A 23047-nucleotide genomic window follows, 5' to 3' on the forward strand; every position below is an offset into this window, starting at 1 on the left:
ATAAGCAACATGAAAAAAATTTCCTTCTTAAATATAATGTGCACATCCACAGCATCTATCTTTCTGAGGCTACTTGCACATGGATGTACTCTGTCTGTGCAGATCAGATCACATGGACTGAACAAATTGCGCAGGACTGGGAGTCCTTGCATCATATTTCTGTACTACCAGTTTGCTGGCCAACTTTAGCACCAATACTGTTAGTGTTGATGTTGTTGAACCATTCTACAATCTGTTAGATCTAGGAAAGGCAACATTTTGGATTTCCCCTATAATACAGCGAGTTATATACTAAAGTGATGTAATACACAAAAACATTCAATCCAGCTTCCATTAAGATGCCACGTGGGGTAAAATCCAATTCTTTAATAATCACGGCTAAAAACAGCTTGTAAAGCAATGTGAAAAAAGTTAATACATTACACAGGGTAGCGGGGAGACCACTTCTTGCCTACATGTTTCGGAAATAGCTTTCCTTATTCATGGCTACCACCACACTGATTGCAGTCAGCTTTTATCCCTGTCTGCCCAGGGTCATGTGATTCAACTCCACAAGGCATGGGGGTTGAGACATGTTAAAATATTCAAGCACAGGTGAGTGATAAAACTCTAAACAAGTATACAAAACTGAGTAGCCTTTTGCTGAATCAATACTGATATATAACATCCTGCCGTTTATTTAAACCATGCGGAACTCTTGTTTGAAGAGTGAAGATCCAGAAGGTCTCTCTGTTTAGAAGTTTCTATCTGTGATCTCCACCTCTTCTCGGACGTTTAACTCTTTCAATAGCGACAACTGATAGATCGGAGCAATCACCATTATGCACATTAAGGAAGTGACGGGAAACCATATATGTATTTACTGCATCCTTCTTACTAGCATCTGAGATATGTCTGCGTATCCTTACTTTCAGAGGACAAGACGTGCAGCCTATATATTGCAGTTGGCATGTTTTGCAGGTGATCATATATATAACAAATGACGTATTGCAATTGATAAACCCTGTTATATTATGCACTGATTGTGCATGTATAGATTGGAAAGTCTTGCTAGGGGATGCATATCGACAACATGTGCATTTTCTATGTCCGCATTTATAAAAACCCTTAGTTTGTAACCAATTCTCACTAGATGTGGTGTGAGACATATAGAGACTGGGTGACAGTCCCATGCCCAGGGTGGGAGCCCTCTTCGCTACACAGTTGATTTTTTCAGGTAATACTTTGACTAAATTGTCATCAGTATATAAAATCGGTAAATGTTTATGTATAATGCGTGTGATGTCACGATATTGTAAACTGTAGCTTGTGGAAAAGGTAATGCTTGGATATTGATGTGTATGTTTTTTGTTATTCTTTTCTTCTAGCAGATTGTGTCTAGGTATTTTATCCACAATATTTCTAGCTCTGTGTATCATCCACTTCGGATAATTTCTCTGTGTGAGTTCTTCACTTTTTTTGCTGATATTATTATTTAATATTACCTGAAAAAATCAACTGTGTAGCGAAGAGGGCTCCCAACCTGGGCATGGAACTGTCACCCAGTCTCTATATGTCTCACACCACATCTAGTGAGAATTGGTTACAAACTAAGGGTTTTTATAAATGCGGACATAGAAAATGCACATGTTGTCGATATGCATCCCCTAGCAAGACTTTCCAATCTATACATGCACAATCAGTGCATAATATAACAGGGTTTATCAATTGCAATACGTCATTTGTTATATATATGATCACCTGCAAAACATGCCAACTGCAATATATAGGCTGCACGTCCTCTGAAAGTAAGGATACGCAGACATATCTCAGATGCTAGTAAGAAGGATGCAGTAAATACATCTATGGTTTCCCGTCACTTCCTTAATGTGCATAATGGTGATTGCTCCGATCTATCAGTTGTCGCTATTGAAAGAGTTAAACGTCCGAGAAGAGGTGGAGATCACAGAAGGAAACTTCTAAACAGAGAGACCTTCTGGATCTTCACTCTTCAAACAAGAGTTCCGCATGGTTTAAATAAACGGCAGGATGTTATATATCAGTATTGATTCAGCAAAAGGCTACTCAGTTTTGTATACTTGTTTAGAGTTTTATCACTCACCTGTGCTTGAATATTTTAACATGTCTCAACCCCCATGCCTTGTGGAGTTGAATCACATGACCCTGGGCAGACAGGGATAAAAGCTGACTGCAATCAGTGTGGTGGTAGCCATGAATAAGGAAAGCTATTTCCGAAACATGTAGGCAAGAAGTGGTCTCCCCGCTACCCTGTGTAATGTATTAACTTTTTTCACATTGCTTTACGAGCTGTTTTTAGCCGTGATTATTAAATAATTGGATTTTACCCCACGTGGCATCTTATTGGAAGCTGGATTGAATGTTTTTGTGTATACCATTGTGCTCCAAGCCGAGGATCATCCGTGCCTCCGATTTCCACGTCCTGATTTACAGTCTACAAGGGTCCAGGTGAGCTGACTATTTTGTATAAAAGTGATGTAATGGTACATCACAGTAATGTTAAATTCCTCATGGTAGGTTTCCTTTATCATCAAGAGGAGATCTGATGTTAGGTTCAGGATTATTAAATTACAGATTAGCGTGGGGGCAGGCAGGAGGAAACTACTATCAGATCTACTTCTAATGGTAGATTCCTCATAGTAGGTTTCATTCAAAGAAGTATGAAGAGAGCTCATGGTCTCCATTACAGAGAAGCAGAAATAAATCACTATATACTGCAATATTGTGATTGCAGTATGTGATATGATTGATCAGACCCACTAGGGCAGTGATTGCGAACCTTTGAGAGACTGAGTGCCCAAACTGCAAACCAAAGCCAACGTTTCTATCGTGAGATGCCAACACAGAAATTTAGCCCAATACCACCTTACAATAAGACAAATAATGCTGCCATATGATGATACCACCTTTCCAACCACATAAATGGCATCATTCTGGTAATAAAGACTATAGAAAGGCCAATGTTACCAATAGTATTGCTATACTATGCTATACAAATATAGCGATGAATATCATATTACTGCCATTCAGTGAGGAATATTACCGCCATATACTGATTATCATTACCCCCATACAGTGACAGTAGTCCTGAGTAGATGCAGGGACTAGGGGACTGTGATAAGTTAGCTTGCTCATTGTCCAAATATTGCCATTTTTACCCCCTTTTTGTTTTCTGCGTAACAAATTGCACATGTGCAATACTATAGTGATGGTATTTAATATCCAATGCCCTGTACTGGGAAGTGGTAAAAAAAATTCCAAATGCAGTAAAAGTTGTGAAAAAAATGCCTTCGTGACATTTTCTTGTAGACTTTGTTTTTACAGCTTCCACTGTGCACCCCAAACAACAGGTCTACTTTATTCTGTGGGTCAGTACCATCACAGGGATAATATATTCATATAGGTTTAATAATGTTTGTATACATCTACAAAAAAAATTCATCTTGCCATCTTTTGGTGCTAATTTTTTTGGCGCTAACTTTTTTATACTTTGGTGTACTGAGCTGTATGTGGTGTAATTTTTTGTGATATGAGATGACGCTTTCAGTGCTACCATTTTGAGGACTGTACGGCCTTTTGACACCTTTTCATAACACTTTATTATATGTTGCAAAGTGGCATTTTCAACTTTGGATGCTATTTTCCATTATGGGGTTTAACTTGTATGTGGTAAATACAAAGAAGGGGAATGGTGAAGGATTGGGGAATTCAATTTGCGGGTGGTTTGTAGGGCAAAGTGGTTGTTGTGGGGTGGAGGCACAGGTGGATTTGGGATCACCCATATGACAGCTGTCAGTGACCACATATACACTTGCCTCTGCCCATAGCGCTCATCACGTGCACGACCCGGCCGGTGACGCAGCATAGCACCTGGTTAAATGTGCATAGGGTGCTTACTATGAGGTTGTCCTGGCTTCACTGGACGCCTTGTGCAGGTGATGAGCACTTCAGATACAGTCAAATATATATATGTGGCCACAGACAGATGTCATACAGGGGGATTTGAGACACTAAACCACAAGTATTTATAGTTGGTTTAGTGTCCAAAAGCCACCTGACAGGACCACTAAGTGCACAGCTCTGTTTGAGCAGCTCCTGACCTCATCTCTGTGCTCTGCTTCTGTAGGCTCCATTCTGAGAGCTGCCTCACTCCTCATTTTGTTTCCACTGTTTCACAGGCTGAAGACGAGGAGGGGCCGGCACTAAGGCAAAAATAGTAAGAGCAGTGCAATGGGCGTGCAACCCTATTTTCTGCCTGGCTGGAGCTCCAATAATAAACTTTGATAAGGCAGGGAGATGGTACGCGTGCCTGCAGAGAGGGCTCTGCATGCCCTATCTGGCACGTGTGCCATAGGATCGCCACCACGGCACTAGGGTACTAAACGCTAAAATAAACTATTTTTAAAAAGTTAGTAAGGCCTAACTTGCTGATCAGTGGGGGTCTCAATGCTGAGACCCCCACAGATCACGAAAAAAAGGGATCCAATGGGGTCCCACATACCTCTGTCAGACCCCTCGTCGCTCCGTCAGATTAATGGAGCAGATGGCCACGCATGATCGTTCTGCTCCATAATTATCTATGGAACTGAAGGAAATTGCTGAGCTCGGCAATCTCTGTCAGCTCCATAGAGATTAATGGAGCAGAACAGTCATGCGCGGCCGCCTGCTCCATTTATCTGATGACACGACAAGATACGTCATACCTTGTGATCTGTGGGGTTGTCAGTACGGAGACCCCAACTGATCAGCAAGTAGGGACGAACTTTTCTTCTTGGGAAAAACCCTTAACGTTCAAATCGCCCCCTTTCCCTAGATTAGAAATATAAACATGTTAAAGATCTCCAGGTCCCAAAATCGTCAGTATATCAAAATATAAAAACCATTATTCCAGTGGTGAACCCCATAACGGCAAATAGCGCCCAAATGTACTAATCACCACTTTTCACCATTTGGTAACCCATATAGATCAGTGCACCTCTCGCAAAAAAAATTCCTTACACAGCTCCATACACCCAAGTATAAAAAGTTATTAGCATCAGAATACATTTTGTATAAAAGATTTACATTATTGAATTAAAAGCTAAATCAATTTATCTCCGTGACTGTACTGAACAGAAGAATAAAGGGGGAGGTGTAATTTTGAGCGCACAGTGAAAGCTGTAAAATAAAGTAAATGGACCACATGGTTTCATTATTATTCCTGCAGTTGGAATTTTTTTCTGCTGCATGGAATATTAAATATGGACACTAGGAAGTACAATATGTTATGCAGAAAACAAGCCTCATATAGCTCTGTAAAATGGGGGGGGTTACAAAATATTAAAGGAGGGGAGCGGAAAACAAACATGGGAAGGGGTCAAGCTCTTTTAAAATTACAAATTAAAAATCAGTGTTTCAAGAAAAAGAAAAAGAAATGTATACAAAGCTGCTGAATCGGTACACTTGTCACCTGGAGCTGTGGGGTGTGCGTAAAACCTAAATGAGGACAATCTAGTAATGTCAAAGACTTGCTCCAGGCAAGTGTATGAGCCAGCACATTCACATAAATAGCTGCAGACCTTACCTTTATTCACACTTAGGCTCAAGACTCACTTGAGCATCACTGCAATATAATACAAGGAGTCCCTTCTTCTATGCATCGCCAAACTACTCATAACAGTAGGGAAGAAGGGACTCCTTGTACCATATATCACTGTGTAGTTCTGTCAGTGGCTTTAGACCATGAAATCATTATTCACAGGCCGACTACAATTCAGTGCGGCTCAAGTCTTGCTATCGGTTGTGCTGATTTAAGGATGAAAAAATAAAAATGCTGACAAATCATATGTGAACACACCCCAATCTTTTCCTACATCAGTTGACGTCAAACTTGCATTAAAGCCATGTGTCAACGCACCTTAAGGGTACATTCACACACAGCAGATTTGTGGTCGAAATCTCTGAAACCAGTGGGTGAGGGCTACGCTGTGACTTGCATTGTTGCTCTACAAAATGCTGTACTGTAGTTGGAAAACATGGGGGTTGGAAGCAATCCCAGTGACATGTCGGGAATCATTGTTTAAATTGTAGACTATTTTTGGTTTTAAAACAGTTCTATCACTGAGACATCTTCCTACTAGGCCCATGTGCACTCTATGGATACCCATATGACAGCCTGGCCTCTCTCTGGCTGCTATTTTAACCACTTCCTTACCAGGCACTTTTCCGTTTAGCCTTTTTTTTTTTTTTTTTTTTTAACTCCCCTCATTCCACAAGTCTTGTGTTATATGTGAGTTTAATTTTAATACATATATTTTTTTTACCTATTTCAGGCCCCGCAGGGGCAAATAGTACTGATCTGTAACAGTATGTGGGAAAGTAATTACTCTTCTTACATAGACTTTGCCATAAGAAGAAGGGCCGTGTTGCAAGCATGTGGAGCCTTGTAGCTATTGATGCTCCGCCAGGGCTATGCTTTCCATGATGAGATAAGGAAAACAATGCCTATTTCGCTACCTACAGATCATGCTGAATGACAATCCTGTGAGTCTCTAAGAGACTCCCAGATCACAGAGGCTCTGTGACTAGTCACTTGTCCTCTGGGAGTGGCTGGAGTCAAACTCCCCCCCCCAAAACTTGGGAAACCGCTCATCCATGTGTCCCTTTCAAATATATGAAAACGCCCATCACTCGAGAGTGAGTAAAGAAGAGCAGGGGGCTTCACTAAACCAAGTGATGGGCGTTTTCAAATATTAGAAAAGAACACATGGAGGAGCGGTTTCCCAAGGGTGAGGGTGGGGGCTCCAGCCACTCCCAGGGGACAAGTGCCTAGTCTGAGAGCACATGGCATTGAAAGGTACTATATGACATCTTTTTTTCTGTAAAAACCTATTTTTTTTTAATACAAAAACACTTTGGCAGTGTATGTACTATGCTCTATGGGTCTCCTGGTGGCAGGTTCCTTTAAGGACAAGTTCATTGGGAGAAGTTCAGATTATCATTGAAGCCTCAGGAGTTTGGCTGTTTGAGGGCCCCACACAGACACACCTATTACAATCTGGATTTCCCCTCCTTTTCACAGTATGGGGTCCTTTGATGCCAATATCAGTGAAAGCTGTAATAGCAATAAGTAACTGCTGAAATTGCTAAGTCAGTACAGATTCACCATCACTGACCTAGGGTTTTAATATCCTTACAAATACCATCTATTCTCTGGATCCCAAGCCTCCTCAATTATCCAAACCACTAAACCAAAGTAGACATCCATTACAGTCTGTAGAGCAGCAGCACATTTTATTCCATACATTGTGTTATATCAGCTTTTTACAGCGTCATCATCTCCTATACAGAGGAGCATATTGCAGAAAAGTTCATTATTACAGCTGCCTGGAGGACAGACGCCATATATACACAAAAGGTTCTTGGGCAAAGTCACCTCCTTATATTAATATTTACACATTCACATCAGTGCAGAAGGTCCATGGAAGCAAATGACACAGATCACATTTTCGCAAGTCGCGCTACTGCTCTCCTATGTCGCACTGTCGGAAGTTTTCCCATCAGCGTTGAAGGAATTGTTCAGGATTAGTAAAATTGGGCAGGTTTCCAAAATCCATTTCATTCATGTTCAGCCGCAGCTGCCGGCTTACAGTAACGTGTACACGAAATCTCTTTCAATATTCTATCCTAATAAAAGAGAATAAATTAGAAGGGTTTTTACAAGTACTTTAATTTTCGGTTAGGGTTACACCATGAGTTGTGCCACTTAGTAGAGTTTTCTGGTAGTGAATGGGATCGCAGCAGGATTGGATTTTCAGCCGACCTGTAGAAGGTATCCATGATTGCTAAAAATAATCAGCTAATAATCATTTACTCCGGCCAATTAGAAGAAACTAAAACTGGACTAAATTAATATTGATTCTGTAAAATGTGACAGGATGGTGTAGGGAATATTTGGAGAACAAACCCCAATACAGGAATTTACAGAGGACGCTGTAGGAATAGTTTAGCATTGTGCGAAATATACAGAATATGCAAATACAATCTGTACCCCACTGCCCAAGAACCACAGCTAAGGTTATTCAATGTCCTCTGGTCGGACCGGGTGCGGTAAAGGTATGATGGACTTTTTCTCGGTGTCTCGGGAAAGCGCCTTTCTCATGTCTGCAAAGAAAACAGAATACAAGGAAGAATGAACAGAAGTGTAACACAAAGATCATCAAAATAGGACTGGATTTGACTAATATATATATATACACACAAATACACTACAGTAAATTAGCAATATCCATAGGTCTGTTTGTAACCAGGGGTCGGGTGTAAGTAGGGGACCGCCTTTATATATTTATACTTGAGTTTTAGGTAAAGTTCACACACAAGTTTGCAAGGTTACACATTGTGTTACTAATAGCAGAAAAAAATAGCACTGTAACCTGCATCTTTTTACTCTGCTATTAATAAGGTGAATGGAAGTTTTTTTACTTTCTTTTATGCTGTCCTTAGAGAGTGTAACCAGAAACCCCAATGCAGGTGGGAACTGGGCCTTAAGGCTTATTCACACGATCGTGATGGGGACTGCAATATGGCTGCAAAATTTGTGGCCAGATCACATCCGTCATTAAGAGGCGAGGGGTGAGAAGTGTTCTACACCCAGTTTCAGGCCCTGGGAAGCACGCATCCATCTGAATAAGGTCTTAAACTGTTTGCATAATTAAAATATTCAAGCATATAACCATAAATAAAAGCTACAAAGCTGCAGTATACTACATGTTGGCTATTGGTGAAATACAGAGGCTCAGTGGTGACACTCCCGCTACACGCTGTAGGGGCATACTGTCGAAAAGATTATCACCGCTGAGGCTCTGTGAACCAGCAGAGGCCAACATTGTCTGGAGGCGCTGGATAGGAGAAGTGGAAATAGCTAAGGTTTTTTCAATAAATAAATAAAAAAAAAAAAACAATCCAGAGGACGCAGCCATTTTACAGCTTAAGGCTCAGTCCCATTTTTTAGATTCTGACCTGCGTCTCTTTATATGGTTATAACTTTTGAACACTGTTACTTATCAAAGCGATTCTGAGATTGTTTTTTCCCCACATGTTGTACTTCATTTTAGTGGTAAATTTTGGCTGATAAGTTTTGCGTTTATTTACAAAAAAAAGAAAAAAAAAAATGATGAATTTTTAGAAAAATTTGCCATTTTCGAAATTCAAAATCACCGCGTTTTCAGGCAGATCGATTTACCACCTAAATAACTTGCAGAATAACATTTCCCATTTGTCTACTTTACATTTTCATAATTTTTGAAATGTTTGGATAATTTATTTTGACGTCACGCGGCCTACAAATCGAATAGCGATTTTCCGTATTTTCAGAATTGACTATTTTGGGGATAAATACTGTTTGAAATCAAATTTTAGATATTTAGCAACAAAAAACCCCTATATAACCAACCCATTTTCAAATCTGCACCCCTCAAACTATCAGAAACAGCATTTACAAAGATTGTTAACCCCTTGAGATCTTCATAGTAATTGAATCAAAATGGCGGTGAAATTTAGAATGGTAAAATTTTGTCGGTTATACGTTCATTTAGCCCTAAAATTTACACATTTCCAAAAGATAAAAAGAGAAAACTCACCATAAAATTTGTTCTACAATTTCTCCTGAGTGCAGAGACCCCCCCACACGTGGCCGTTACTTGTGTTATGGGGGCACAGCGAGGCGCAGAAGGGAAGGAGCACCCTGCAGCTGCCAGGATTTTAGTTTTCTGGTTGCCCCCTTTTGAAGGCTATAAAATTTTCGCTTTTCCGTTATTTGGGTCATGTGACGCCTTTTTTTTTGCGGGATGAGATGCTTTTTCCAGTGTTACCATTTTGGGGTTGGTATCACCTATTGTTGAAAATTTAGGAACTTTTTTTGAGGTCATGAGTAGAAAAGCATCAATTCTGTACGGGATTTTTTACTTTTTTTTTTTTTTTTCAGTGTTCACCGTATAGCCTAATAATCATGTTATCTTTATTCTATGGGTCGATACGATTACGGGGATACCAGACATGAATATTTTTTCTTATGTTTTATTAAATTTGCCAAATAAAACCCTAATGTGGGGAAAAATCTATCATTTTTGCATCGCCGTCTTCCAAGTGGCATAACATTGTTACGTTTTTGGCTACAGAGCTGGTTGATGGCTTGTTTTTTGCGGGACATGTTGTTCTTTGCAACAGTATCATTCTGGAGTACATATGTTTTGTTGATCACTTTTTATTGCATTTTTAGTGGGATATAATAGGTAAAAATCATAATTTTTGGCGGGTTTTTAACGTTTTTTTTTACGGCGTTCATCATATGGGTTCAATAGTTATTTAGTTTTATTCTATGGATTGTTACGGACGCGGTGATACTATATATGTGGGGTTTGTGTTATGATTTAGACTTTTTTGAGCGTTATATGTCTCTTTATATGTTTTGGGGCTTATGGGCATTTTTAGTGATTTATAAAGTAATTTTTTATTGAAAAACATTTTTTTTACATTTTTTTACATGATCCACCATGGGATATGAACAAGCAATCATCTGATTGCTTGTTCTTGATAATACTCTGCAATACTAATGTATCGTGGGGTAAAGACCCCCAGAAGGCATGTTAAATGCCGCGGTCGCGTTGACCGCGGCATTTAACGGGTTAAACACCCGCGATCGGAGCCCACTCCGACCGCGGGTGTTAGCCGGGGATGTCAGCGGTAGATTACCGCTGAAATCCCGCGGCTAACAATGCCGGTTCGGCTGCTGTGCAGTGCTGAACCAGCATAGTCTCCGCGCAGTAGCTGTACTGCGCTGAGCGCTAATCGTCGGAAGCTGCGCAGTACAGCTACGGCGCGGAGCGCTAAGGGGTTAAGGGACAACACTTCCCAATGTTTTTTTTCCTTCTTCATTATTTTGTGTCCAGTGGAAAGTTGGGACACCCACAACCAAGAAAGCATTTTGCGTAAGGGAATGTGTTGGTTACGCTGGGTTCACATCATATTTTTGGTAAGAGTGCACCCATTGACATATTCAATGACATACACTCACCGGCCACTTCATTAGGTACACCATGCTAGTAACGGATTGGACCCCCTTTTGCCTTCAAAACGGCCTCAATTCTTCGTGGCATAGATTCAACAAGGTGCTGGAAGCATTCCTCAGAGATTTTGGTCCATATTGACGTGATGGCATCACACAGTTGCCGCAGATTTGTCGGCTGCACATCCATGATGTGAATCTCCCGTTCCACCACATCCCAAAGATGCTCTATTGGATTGAGATCTGGTGACTGTGGAGGCCATTTGAGTACAGTGAACTCATTGTCATGTTCAAGAAACCAGTCTGAGATGATTCCAGCTTTATGACATGGCGCATTATCCCGCTGAAAGTAGCCATCAGATGTTGGGTACATTGTGGTCATAAAGGGATGGAAATGGTCAGCAACAATACTCAGGTAGGCTGAGTATGCTCAATTGGTACCAAGGGGCCCAAAGAGTGCCAAGAAAATATTCCCCACACCATGACACCACCACCACCAGCCTGAACCGTTGATACAAGGCAGGATGGATCCATGCTTTCATGTTGTTGACGCCAAATTCTGACCCTACCATCCGAATGTCGCAGCAGAAATCGAGACTCATCAGACCAGGAAACGTTTTTCCAATCTTCTACTGTCCAATTTCGATGAGCTTGTGCAAATTGTAGCCTCAGTTTCCTGTTCTTAGCTGAAAGGAGTGGCACCCGGTGTGGTCTTCTGCTGCTGTAGCCCATCTGCCTCAAAGTTCGACATACTGTGCGTTCAGAGATGCTCTTCTGCCTACCTTGGTTGTAACGGGTGGCGATTTGAGTCACTGTTGCCTTTCTATCAGCTCGAACCAGTCTGCCCATTCTCCTCTGACATCAACAAGGCATTTCCGCCCACAGAACTGCCGTTCACTGGATATTTTTTCTTTTTCGGGCCATTCTCTGTAAACCCTAGAGATGGTTGTGCGTGAAAATCCCAGTAGATCAGCAGTCTCTGAAATACTCAGACCAGCCCTTCTGGCACCAACAACCATGCCACGTTCAAAGGCACTCAAATCACCTTTCTTCCCCATACTGATGCTCGGTTTGAACTGCAGGAGATTGTCTTGACCATGTCTACATGCCTAAATGCACTGGGTTGCCGCCATGTGATTGGCTGATTAGAAATTAAGTGTTAACGAGCAGTTGGACAGGTGTACCTAATAAAGTGGCCGGTGAGTGTATACGGAGGCATAGTGGTTGCTTCCGTCTGACCAGTATACAACGTATCCTGTGAAAAAGACAAGAACGAAAGACGTAGAAAGATATATCCGATAGAAGCCTAAGGGGTGCAGATGCAATTTATTGCATCCCTCCTCCAGCCTCTGCTGAGCGGATACATTGCTCAGAAGGAAGGTGGACACCGGTGATGTCACTGTCATATGTTGTAGGTTCACGTCCAAATCCCCCCCCCCCCCCCCCAAGGTGTGAAGCCATCCTAAGCTAAATGGATACATGGAATAAGGAATGTCTGGTGGGGGCTCTAGTTATTCTATTTGTTGCGAGGTTAACTCCAATTGAAGGGAAGATCCGCAGCACATGATGTGACCCGGCTCCATTATATTGGTTAGCTGGACTTATTATTTAATATCTATTTCACCCCTATATATACACATTTGCTTCAATGATCAGGACAGGCGGGGGAGGAAATTTTTTAATTCATTTGATAATATAGAACTTCAATAACAGAAGTGTATAGATCTATATGAAAGGTTATATATTACACTAGCTGTAGCCCACGGTGTTGCATGAGATGGTTAGCCTGCTCTTAGATATAAAAAATATTTTAACCTATTCTATTTTGTTATCTATCTCTCTATACATGTCCGTCTCTCTCTTTATATATACGGATGCTGTGAGACTGTAAATCCGCTTGCTGCTTACCATAGGCGTCCTCATCTGGCTCCCCGTTGCTGGCTGAATAATACTCGATCACCGTCCTGTACACACTGTAACCCAGCTGCTTGTACATATTAACCGCAACCTGATTAGATACTCTGACAAAAAGATCCACAAAGAACCCTCCTTTCCTGTAGAAGAGGAAACCTGTATTAGCTCAGAACAGAATCCGACACTGAACCGTACATAGAAAAATCATCACCTTTCAGATATTTCTTCAAGCAGCTCCATAAGTTTAGCAGCCAAACCAAGACGTCGGAATTCAGGCGCTACAGAGAGTGCGGTGACGTGTCCGTGCCACTCCTCTCTGGCCACCGATCCTTCTGCTTTCCCCATTACTGCAAGAAAATGATAATTATTTACTAAAAGAGAATAACATGGTCCTAAATTTCCATTATGTACAGATTCATGGTGTGGAGAAGGATCTGCAATTCCAATGTTTATGCAAAATTATCCATAAGTGACATTCCCTTTAGTACATAGTAAAACACAGGACCTACATCTCCAAGATTTCCAATAGAAGCTATGAATAAAACCAGGTGCAGCCACCATCATGTTGTTCTCTCTTTTGGCTTATTCGGACAACATGGTTGGTCAGCGAATCATGGACATGGTGCTAGCTGGATTTCACGGATCAACCACAGTGCAGAGGAAGCAGGGGCTCCTCGTATCATATTTCACTATGATGAACAGAACCCCATTCTCGGTTTGTGAAATCCGGCCACAGAACGGTTCATGACTCCTTGACCATCCTTGGTTGTCTAAATTAGTCCTAACATAAGTAGAGAAGGAATACAAGTGTCCTGAAACTCCCACTGTAATGACTTGGCCTTATTTTGTCTCGAACTTGTGAATTTTGCCAATGTTTGATGACAAGCTCAACCATGTTCTAAAAGTTATGCACAAAAATATTACAAAACTGTACAAATATCTCTGGATTTATGTGCTTCTAGCTGTATGTGACAGATCTTATTTATAGTATAATATCTGTGGCATCATATGACTTTCCTCCACGCCTAAGGGCGATGCCCCACATGGCGTTTTGAACCTGTTTTTGGTCCGTTTTTAAGCAGTCCGTCAAAAAAAGATAATTGGTAAAACCTGTCAAAAACGGATACGTTTTCAAAAAACGCATGTGTTTTTAATGGACTGCTTAAAAACGGACCAAAAACGGGTGCAAAACACCATATGTGGGATCACCCTAAGGGTACATTCAGGTAATTGGTCAAATCTGTTAAAAACTGATGCATTTTTTTGAAAATGTATGCGTTTTTTGACGGACTGCTTAAAAACAGGCCAAAACATGTTCCAAACGCCACAGAACGGTTCATGACTAAGGGTGGTGGCACACATGGTGTTTTGAACCCGTTTTTAAGCAGTCCGTTAAAAAAAAACGCATCAGTTTTCAAACCATTTTGTCCGTTTTCCAATTTCCCTAATTAAGATAACTGGGAAAACCAGTCAAATATGGACGTGTTCTCAAAAAACGCATGCGGGAGTAGCCAAAAAGCCACATGTGGGATTTTAGGTTCTATAGTACTTACTGTAACCCATAAGTTCTCCACCAGGCGCTTCGGCGACAATGAAATATTCCGGCCAGTGCGCCAGATACTGTAAGTAAAAAGGGATCCCATACTGGAGGTGAGAGAGTTAAGGTGATATATAACAATAACGTAGATCACGATATTGTTATCAATTTAATATGTCTGCTATATACCGAGGACATATATACAGAAAGGATACAGTTTCTGTCAGAGGGTCCAAATTTCTGTAGAAAAAAAAAAGTATACATATTAAGATTTATGCAAAAGGGGCCGAGCACAGACGATACAATAAATCAAGAACAGGTCTAGAGACTTCAATATATGTGTAGAAGAAACATAGACCCAAGAGTTATAGAGGCAACCACTATGTAGAAAAACCTCATTTTTTTTTGGAGCTCACAGTTCCTCAAAGTAGCATTGCAACCACATGTCACCCCATCCACAGCACTCTTAGGCCACGGTCAAACGTTCCACTAAGCGTCCGTGCATAACGCAACGCTAGCACACAGGGGGAGGGGGGTTCTCGGCGCGAACGCACATGCGTTTCCATGGATTGGCTTATCAATCATCAGTGACACCCCCACAGATCAGCAAGTTAGGCCCTATCGTGGGAAAAAACATTTAAAGACTTTAAAGGGTGCATTCACACGTTCAGTTTTTCAGATGCAGGTTTTGAAGCCAAAAGCAGGTGTGGATCATAATGGGAGAGAGAAGCTGCTCCTCCTCTTCTTCTTTCACTCCACTCCTGGTTTGGACATAAAAAACTCCATCTGAAAAACTGAACTTGTGAATGCACCCGAAAGGTCATGTGATTGCGTTACCTTATAAACTAAACCGCAAATACAGACAGGTGTGCGTCACCCATATTTTACATGTTCTTATAGATTTCTACAGGAGAGTCCGAGCGCTATATAAATAAAGAATTATTATTATTATCTCTGATAAACAATGTTCTTGTTCAGTTATAAAAACATATCACCTGGATGTGGGGGTAGCCATGGGTTACTATACACAATTGTTGCAAAAATCAGCTGTGAAAACCGGACATTAATGATCACAAATGCATCCATTTATGGTGGATTCTCATGAATTATAGTCTATGGGTGATCCATGAACAGCAGTTCTGTCTCAGGCATGCGCCACCTTTTAACGTATCAAGCACACTTTCCATAACGCACCAAGGTGCATTTAGCGCCACTGTCTGCACACCAGCACGCGTCATGTACATCGTACGTCTTCACAGACCAAACCATAAAACCAGAATTTCACTGATCCCCTCATGTACATAATATACCATACACCGCCATAGGGGGCACAGCCTCCCCCTAATCCTCACCCCGCTATCACCTCCAATACCCTCTGCTAATAGTAAGTCTATTACAATGAGACTGCTAAAAGGTGAATTCAACCTCAAGCTAGATTATTAATGGGGACATCACCCCTTTAATTGCTTGAATGGTCCCGGTGAGATCACCCCTTTAATTACAGGCACCCTGCATAGTCACACACTGATCACACACCTCGCTGGTGGCCATTGCTCCTAGGCATCAGTGATAGAGGCCTTAGGAAACTTGTAGTAAGGTTTAAAACAGGAGCCCATAAATATCCGAAATCCCCCGTGTAGCCCCGCCCCCTCGTCTCACATGTTATTGAACCGAAAGAGGTCGTCGCAGGTGAAGGCTCTCAGCGAGGTCATCCTCTCCCTCAATACCGGGCAGAACACCGGGCAGCACTGGCGGAAGTTGGGCACATACAGTACGAAAGTGTGCACGGAAGTGACGTCAGAGCACCGGCGAAACTGTACGCCGCCATGTTAGATGCTGGCAGGGCTGCTGCCTGCTGTGGTCACATGACTAGGTGCTGCCTTGCTTCTGGACAGGGCGGGGCTTAATAAATCCCGGCATGCTATTCTTACTGGAGCCTGCAGTTGTCACTGGCAGCTGCTAACACATTCCCATTAATAGTGCGAACATGTCCTGTAGGACAGGTGTCTTCTGACATTCCCAATATGGCTGCTGCTTGTCAGCACACAAAAAATGACGCAACTGTACTAACCAGGGGCGGAGAAGACAGACAATTTTTAATGGCACTTCCTTCATAGTGTACTAGAATGGAGCTACTTGGGAAAGGAGAGGGGTCCCTTCTGTCCACTTTTGGTCGACTTTCTCCAGAAACAGACTTTACGTATTTTGCATTATGTCCTCTTTTATGCCAGTTTCTAATGTAAATTGTAGTAAATTTGTCGGGTCCTATTTTCAAGCTATACCAAACGTAATAATACAACAGTGTAAAAGGATTATTTTAGAGCATGCTCATCCCTTCTCCTATGTAGCAGGTAACAGAAATAAGACACAAAAGAAAAACAATGTAGTTTTGAGACGCGTAAGGCTTTCTTTTCACAAACTCGGTCAAAATTGGCTGTGAAAAACCTTCTCTAAGGTCCATTATTCAGAATTTTACTTCAGTCTGCCATCTGTTTTTCATGGACCATCATCAACTCCTAGTCTATGAGAGATCTGTAGAAAAGAGTTCTGAATAGGACATGTTGTACTTTTTAACGAATCGGTCGCACAGCTTGTTCAAATAACGGAGCTGGCCACTGATCCGTTGCATGAAGTGCCAAAAATGTCTGGCACCTGTTTGATTTTTTACTGTTAGGACAGTTTACCTGCACACAGACATGGGCGGATATTTATCAGGGCTTGTACACCAGTTTTTGGTGTAAAAAACTTAAAATTGAGGCAGGAATTGTGATTATCTCCTTTACGTCACCTCCAGGACCTGGAGGGGTGTGAAGGGAGTGGGTCGCTGCACGCTCCTTGCACGTTCCTGCAATAGGCCTGAACAGGCCCAGATCAAAGAGTACTTCTACACTGGTTAGGGCCTGCCATGGAATTGTGATTGGTTCAAGACGACACACCAGATACATCAGGAGGCTGCAGGAGCAACATCATAAATAATATTTTTTGAAAATCCTGATTGTTTTGTGCCTCTGCTACCCTTTAATTCACCACATAGCGCACAGGTGCATGTAACCCATTTCACACTAGCATTTTTCACATGCATGTCCCGCATGTAATTTTTTTAACGCTAATAAAACTCTCGGCATGCTCTACTTTTGCCAGTCAAGCATGTGAAAAACCCCCCATACCAGTCTATGGAGCTGCATCAAAAACACATTGCACTTTGACACACATGCAAGTCCAATGCATTTTTCACTGATCATTTACCACAGTCATCAGTCTTTTTCATTTGTCTGAAAAACATGGGAAACGCATTGAAGTAAAAAAAAAATGCATGTAAAAAATGCAAAGCACTAATAAATCAGATCAAAAACTGAATCACTCTGATGTGATTTGCAATGGAAAGGAGCCTTTCACAGGCAAATGTCTCACAAGAGATGTATGATACATAAGAACACGAATGCTCCATCCCTTCAGTTTCCCATTTTTAAAATAAAGGCACCATTTTCCTTTTTACCTCAAGCAAAACTAAGGCCTATCCCCAGTTTGTAATATTCTTGTTCATTATAGCATTTTAGACTATTCCATTCACACATCTTGTTATCTTACTAAGTTTAGCGTATGATAACATCGGCGTGGGAGACCCTACAAAATATACCAAATTTTTACCATTGCTCCTGATCTATAACATGCTACCTGCATGTAGGACACCGGGAGGAATGTATTAATGTGTTGCACAAGCCTGACTTTAGAAGTGTTTTTTACTGTGATTTTTCATTGTGCCGCAAGAGCTTAATGTATTAGGTGCACCGCAAGAAGAAAAAAGGATGTCAGAAATTACACTCTGCAAAAATTGCGACAAAAAGGTCTAGAAACTAGAAGTGCAGGAAAAGTGTTGGGAAACAAAAGCTGCATCCAAAATGAGAGACAAAAAAACGTTGTGATTGTCGGAAAACAGGTTTTTGTGGCGTCAGCACAGTTGCAAAATAAAGAAACATGGGATTGCCTGACAATAAAATTGTGCAAAAGCATTAATACATTTCCCCCCACCATGTACAATCTGCTCAGCTCATCCTGGTCTATAATATATATTGTCTGCAGATAATACACTCCGTACAATCTACTTAGCTCCTCCTGCTCTATAACACGCCTGCAGATAGGACACTATGTACAATCTGCTCAGCTCTTTCTGCTGTATAATATGTTGCACACAAATAGGACACTATGTTCAATATACTAAGCTTATCCTTATCCTACACTCAACTTGCTTGGCTCCTACTGCTCTATAACATACTTCCTGCAGATAGGAAACTATGTACAATCTGCTATGCTCCTCCTGCTCTATAACATGCTGCCTGCAGATAGGACACTATGTACAATCTACTAAGCTCCTACTTCTATATAACATTTTGCCTTCAGAAAAGTGTAATCTACTCAGCTGTATAATATGTTTCATGCAGATAGAACACCATGTTCAATCTACTAAGCTTGTCCTGCTCTATAACATACTTCCTGCAGATAGGACACCATGTACAATCTGCTTAGCTCCTCCTGCTCTATAACGTGCTGCCTGCAGACACTATACAGGCAGTCCCCGGGTTACATACAAGATAGGTTCTGCAGATTTGTTCTTAAGTTGAATTTGTATGTAAGTCGAAACTGTATACTTTATAATTGTAACCCCTGCCAGAACTTTTTTGGTCTCTATGACTATTGGATTTTACAATTGTTGGGTTGTCATAAGAACCAGGAAAAACAATAAATCTTAATCACAGACACCTGTGATAATTGTTATAGTTGTTTATTGTAGCCTAGGGCTAAAATACAGTAAATTACCAAAATCCAGAGGTCCATTTGTAACTAGGGGTCGTCTGTAAATTGGGTGTTCTTAAGTAGGGGACCGTATGTATACAATCTACTCAATGGGACGGAATGAGGCTCATGCATTCAATCATTTAAGGCAGTGTTCCCCAATCTTTTTGTGTCTGGGGACCGGCTGTACCCAAAATCCGTGACCAGACCAAAAAAAAATGTACATACCACGTATATGCAAGTATAAGCCGACCTGAGTGTAAAGGAGTATTCCCATGAGGACAAAATTGTTAAATATACTCAGGATAGCAAAATAACACATTCTCTAATTCACTGTTATTAACAAAAATACAGCATTTCACAGATACATCAGTACTGGTGTTTACAATTTTGGTTGTCCCTGGATACGACCGTAAATCTTCTGACTATGGTCAGATTCTTCTCCTGAATAGCTTCTCTTGTTTGCACACTGCAGTGCTCTCTGCCCCTCCCCCCTGCATTGCAAGACCAGCTCAGACACACAATACAAGTTACAGACAAGATAAGGTCTTTATCATGAGGGAGGCATATAGCAGAGCTGACTTTGTGTTGTATTAATTGATAGAAGTAGCAGAGCTCAGTGTATCATGAGTTTTATATTCATCTCATGACTCTGATCAGTCTCATCTCTCTCTTTCTATGTGTCTGAAATAGTAGAATGTTCAGAGGTTAAATAAAAGTGTAGATAAATCCTGTACCCTGATAATCTAAGCACAAGCACACAGCATTTCATAGAACAGAGGTATCATGCATGAAGTGTCTGTTTAGACTCTGGAATATTACACTGACCATCACTAAATGATAGGAGATAAAACAGCAATAAAACTATGTAAAATTGTAAAGCAAGGGGTTAAAAATTATGTTTATTGTGTAAACATCACTAGGGGATTAAAATTTTGAGGACTTTCTTTTATTGGCAAACCCATTTACGGTAAACAGTGCACCCTAATGTATATTGGCATTATATAGGGAATACATTATGAATGATAATTCTTATTACTTGGATTCCAGATTCATGAAAATAATGCATAATGAGGGACAAAAATCCTCAAACAATATTAAACTTCACAGTCAGCACCAGATGGTGCAAGGGAAACAGATGTTATCAATTCACAATTTTTAAGGTCTTTTGCAATAGTTCATCTATTATATCAGATCTTTGATGGGCAGGACCTGGTTAAACAGGCATAACATATTATCCCCATAATTCACTAATACCATTTGTTACCACTTTGTTTATAGAACTTTTTTGGAAGGTTTTTAGTTTTCAATACGTTTTATTTGAAAAGTATTGACTTACTCTACCGTAGATTAATTTCTTTTCTTCAAGATATTGTTGTTATATATAAATCCATAAAAAGTACTGACATCTTAATCTTAGCCTGACAGCTTCCTTCCAGGATATGAATGTATATTAGTCACAGTAAACCACTTCCATTGTTAGGAAAAAGATCACTATGTAATAACCCAGTGTTCTGTTTCTGTTTCTTGATTTTTTGGAAGTTTTAAGTTTATTATAATAATTATTATTATGTGGGTGAATGAGATGAACATGAAGTATGGAACTTAATATATTTGTGTTGCTAAATTTGCAGAGATGAGTTGTGGCTGCAAGAAGCTGATATGGCCAGTCAGGTAGAAGAAGAAAATGAAAGCGAACAACTACTCTCATCAAAGATGTCATATATAATCACCAGATGTACAGAAAGTGCTGGTACTATCCTATTCTGCAGCATGAGGGGGAGCCACATGGAGATATTCTTTTACCACATAAGATTTATCCTATATCCAGGGTCGGAGTCGGGTGCCTGGGGCCCACCAGTGAAATTGATTTTGGGGGACCACCTACTACTACATAGAAATATGCTGGGATAAGGGAATTACTAAGTGGGGGCAGTGAAATAAAGGATAAGCTAATCCCTGTCTCCCTCCCTCTCTGCTAGTGCTCAGCTCTTGGTTTGTGTACAGGGGCTGCAGTGGTGACGTTATCTCAGGGGACTAATGTTAGGGATAGTATAAGAGTTACCCCTGGTTTCCTGGGCTTCTGCTGGTGGCTGGGCTGTGGTTAGGGATAGTATAAGAGTTTCCCCTGTTTTCACGGGATTTCTGCTGGTGGCTGGGCTGTGGTTAGGGATAGTATAAGAGTTATCCCTGGTTTCCCGGGCTTCTGCTGGTGGCTGGGCTGTTGTTAGGGATAGTATAAGAGTTTCCCTTGGTTTCCCGGGATTTCTGCTGGTGGCTGGGCTGTGGTTAGGGATAGTATAAGAGTTACACCTGGTGTCCCGGGCTTTCTGCTGGTGGCTGGGCTGTGGTTATGGATAATATAGGAGTTACCCCTGGTTTCCAGGGATTTCTGCTGGTGGCTGGGCTGTGGTTAGGGATAGTATGAGAGTTACCCCTGGTTTCCCGGGCTTTCAGCAGGTGGCTGGGCTGTGGTTAGGGATGTAAGTGTTCACACTGCACCAACCTTCCATTAAGGAAATGCTGAAAACCTTTACAAGAACTGATGACAATAACCCCACCATGGCATCCCCGCACCACATAGACAAGTCACACCTGGCTCTCTGACCCTATAGATATAACAGCACATACTCGAGAGCTGTCTCACACTAGAAGATTACTCAGTGACTACAATTCTGACACAGGAAGAAGTAGGATCTTGTACCTCACAGGTGACTTGTTTTCTCCTTCACATTCAGAAACCTTGTAAAATCTGGTTGCAGAATTTTCTGGTAGATGTGTTCAGCTCTGGGAAGCAGATCCCCCTCACTGCCCCCTAAAAATACCACAGTTACTTGCAGTATAATGTCACCTGGATAAAACAATATCATACACCTTGCCCCCCCTCTAGACTTTAATAAGGCCTCCCATACACTCTGCCACCACCCTCCATATTTTATTAAGACCCCCCTCATACACACTGCCATTCCCACCCCATCCATATTTTTTAAGGCCCCCCATGCACACTGCCACCCCCCAATATTTTATTAAGGCCCCTCCCCCTCCATATTATATTAAGCCCCTCCCCTACATATTTTATTAAGCGCCCCTCCCTCCATATTTTATTAAGGCCCCCCCCCTACACTCCATAATTTATTAAGGCACACCCTGCCCGCCATATTTTATAAGAGGCGACCTCTCCCCTCCATAATTTATTAAGGTACCCCTTCCATCCATATTATATTAAGATACCCCTCCCCTCCATATTTTATTAAGGTCTCCCCCTCCCCTCCATAATTTATTAAAGCCCCCCCCTCCCCTCCATAATTTATTAAGGCTCCCTCCTCCCCTCCAGAATTTATTAAAGGCCACCCCTCCCCTCCATAATTTATTAAGGGCCGCCCCCTCCCCTCCATATTTTATTAAGCCCCCCTCCCCTCCAGATTTTATTATGCCCCCCCCCCTCATCTCCATAATTTATTAACGCAAAAATCAGTTCTGTACCTTGCCGCAATTCTGTCTCTGATCTCCTTGAGCAATTCCTTAGACCTCATGATTCACATGTGCTCTGACATGCACTGAGAGCTGTGAGGTCTTATATAGACAGTCAAGTGCCTTTCCTAATGAAGTCCAATCAGTTTATGAGGTTGCACTTAAACACAGCTGGACTTCAATGAAGGAGTAGAACCATTTCAAGGAGGTTCAGAAGGAAATGGACAGCATGTGAGTTAAATATGAGTGCCACAACAAAGGGTCTGAATACTTAT

The 23047-nt window shown here is 41.3% G+C and overlaps 1 protein-coding gene across 1 annotated transcript; it reads right to left on the reverse strand.

Moving 5' to 3' along the window:
* Positions 1-7273: 7273 nt before the first annotated feature.
* Positions 7274-16344, reverse strand: NAA20 (N-alpha-acetyltransferase 20, NatB catalytic subunit). The gene is made up of 7 exons (XM_072140631.1): positions 16170-16344; positions 14726-14750; positions 14527-14617; positions 13185-13320; positions 12968-13113; positions 8048-8160; positions 7274-7683 (listed from the first exon to the last, which is right to left on the reverse strand). The coding sequence occupies exons 1-6, from the start codon at positions 16220-16222 to the stop codon at positions 8075-8077; spliced, it is 537 nt and encodes a 178-aa protein (XP_071996732.1). The 5' UTR covers positions 16223-16344; the 3' UTR covers positions 7274-7683; positions 8048-8074.
* Between the last annotated feature and the right edge of the window lie 6703 nt (positions 16345-23047).

The sequence above is a fragment of the Engystomops pustulosus genome, chromosome 3 (genome assembly GCF_040894005.1).
Source record: "Engystomops pustulosus chromosome 3, aEngPut4.maternal, whole genome shotgun sequence".
NCBI lineage: Eukaryota > Metazoa > Chordata > Amphibia > Anura > Leptodactylidae > Engystomops > Engystomops pustulosus.

Excerpts from the sequence above, each read along its gene's own strand:
- NAA20 (XM_072140631.1), bottom strand. The coding sequence starts at position 16,222 with ATGACCTCGCTGAGAGCCTTCACCTGCGACGACCTCTTTCGGTTCAAT. Across the intron at positions 14,751-16,169 it reads CTCTTTCGGTTCAATAACAT|AAATTTGGACCCTCTGACAG; the intron begins GTGAGACGAGGG and ends TTTTTTCTACAG. Across the intron at positions 8,161-12,967 it reads GCCAGATGAGGACGCCTATG|ACATGAGAAAGGCGCTTTCC; the intron begins GTAAGCAGCAAG and ends TTTTCTTTGCAG.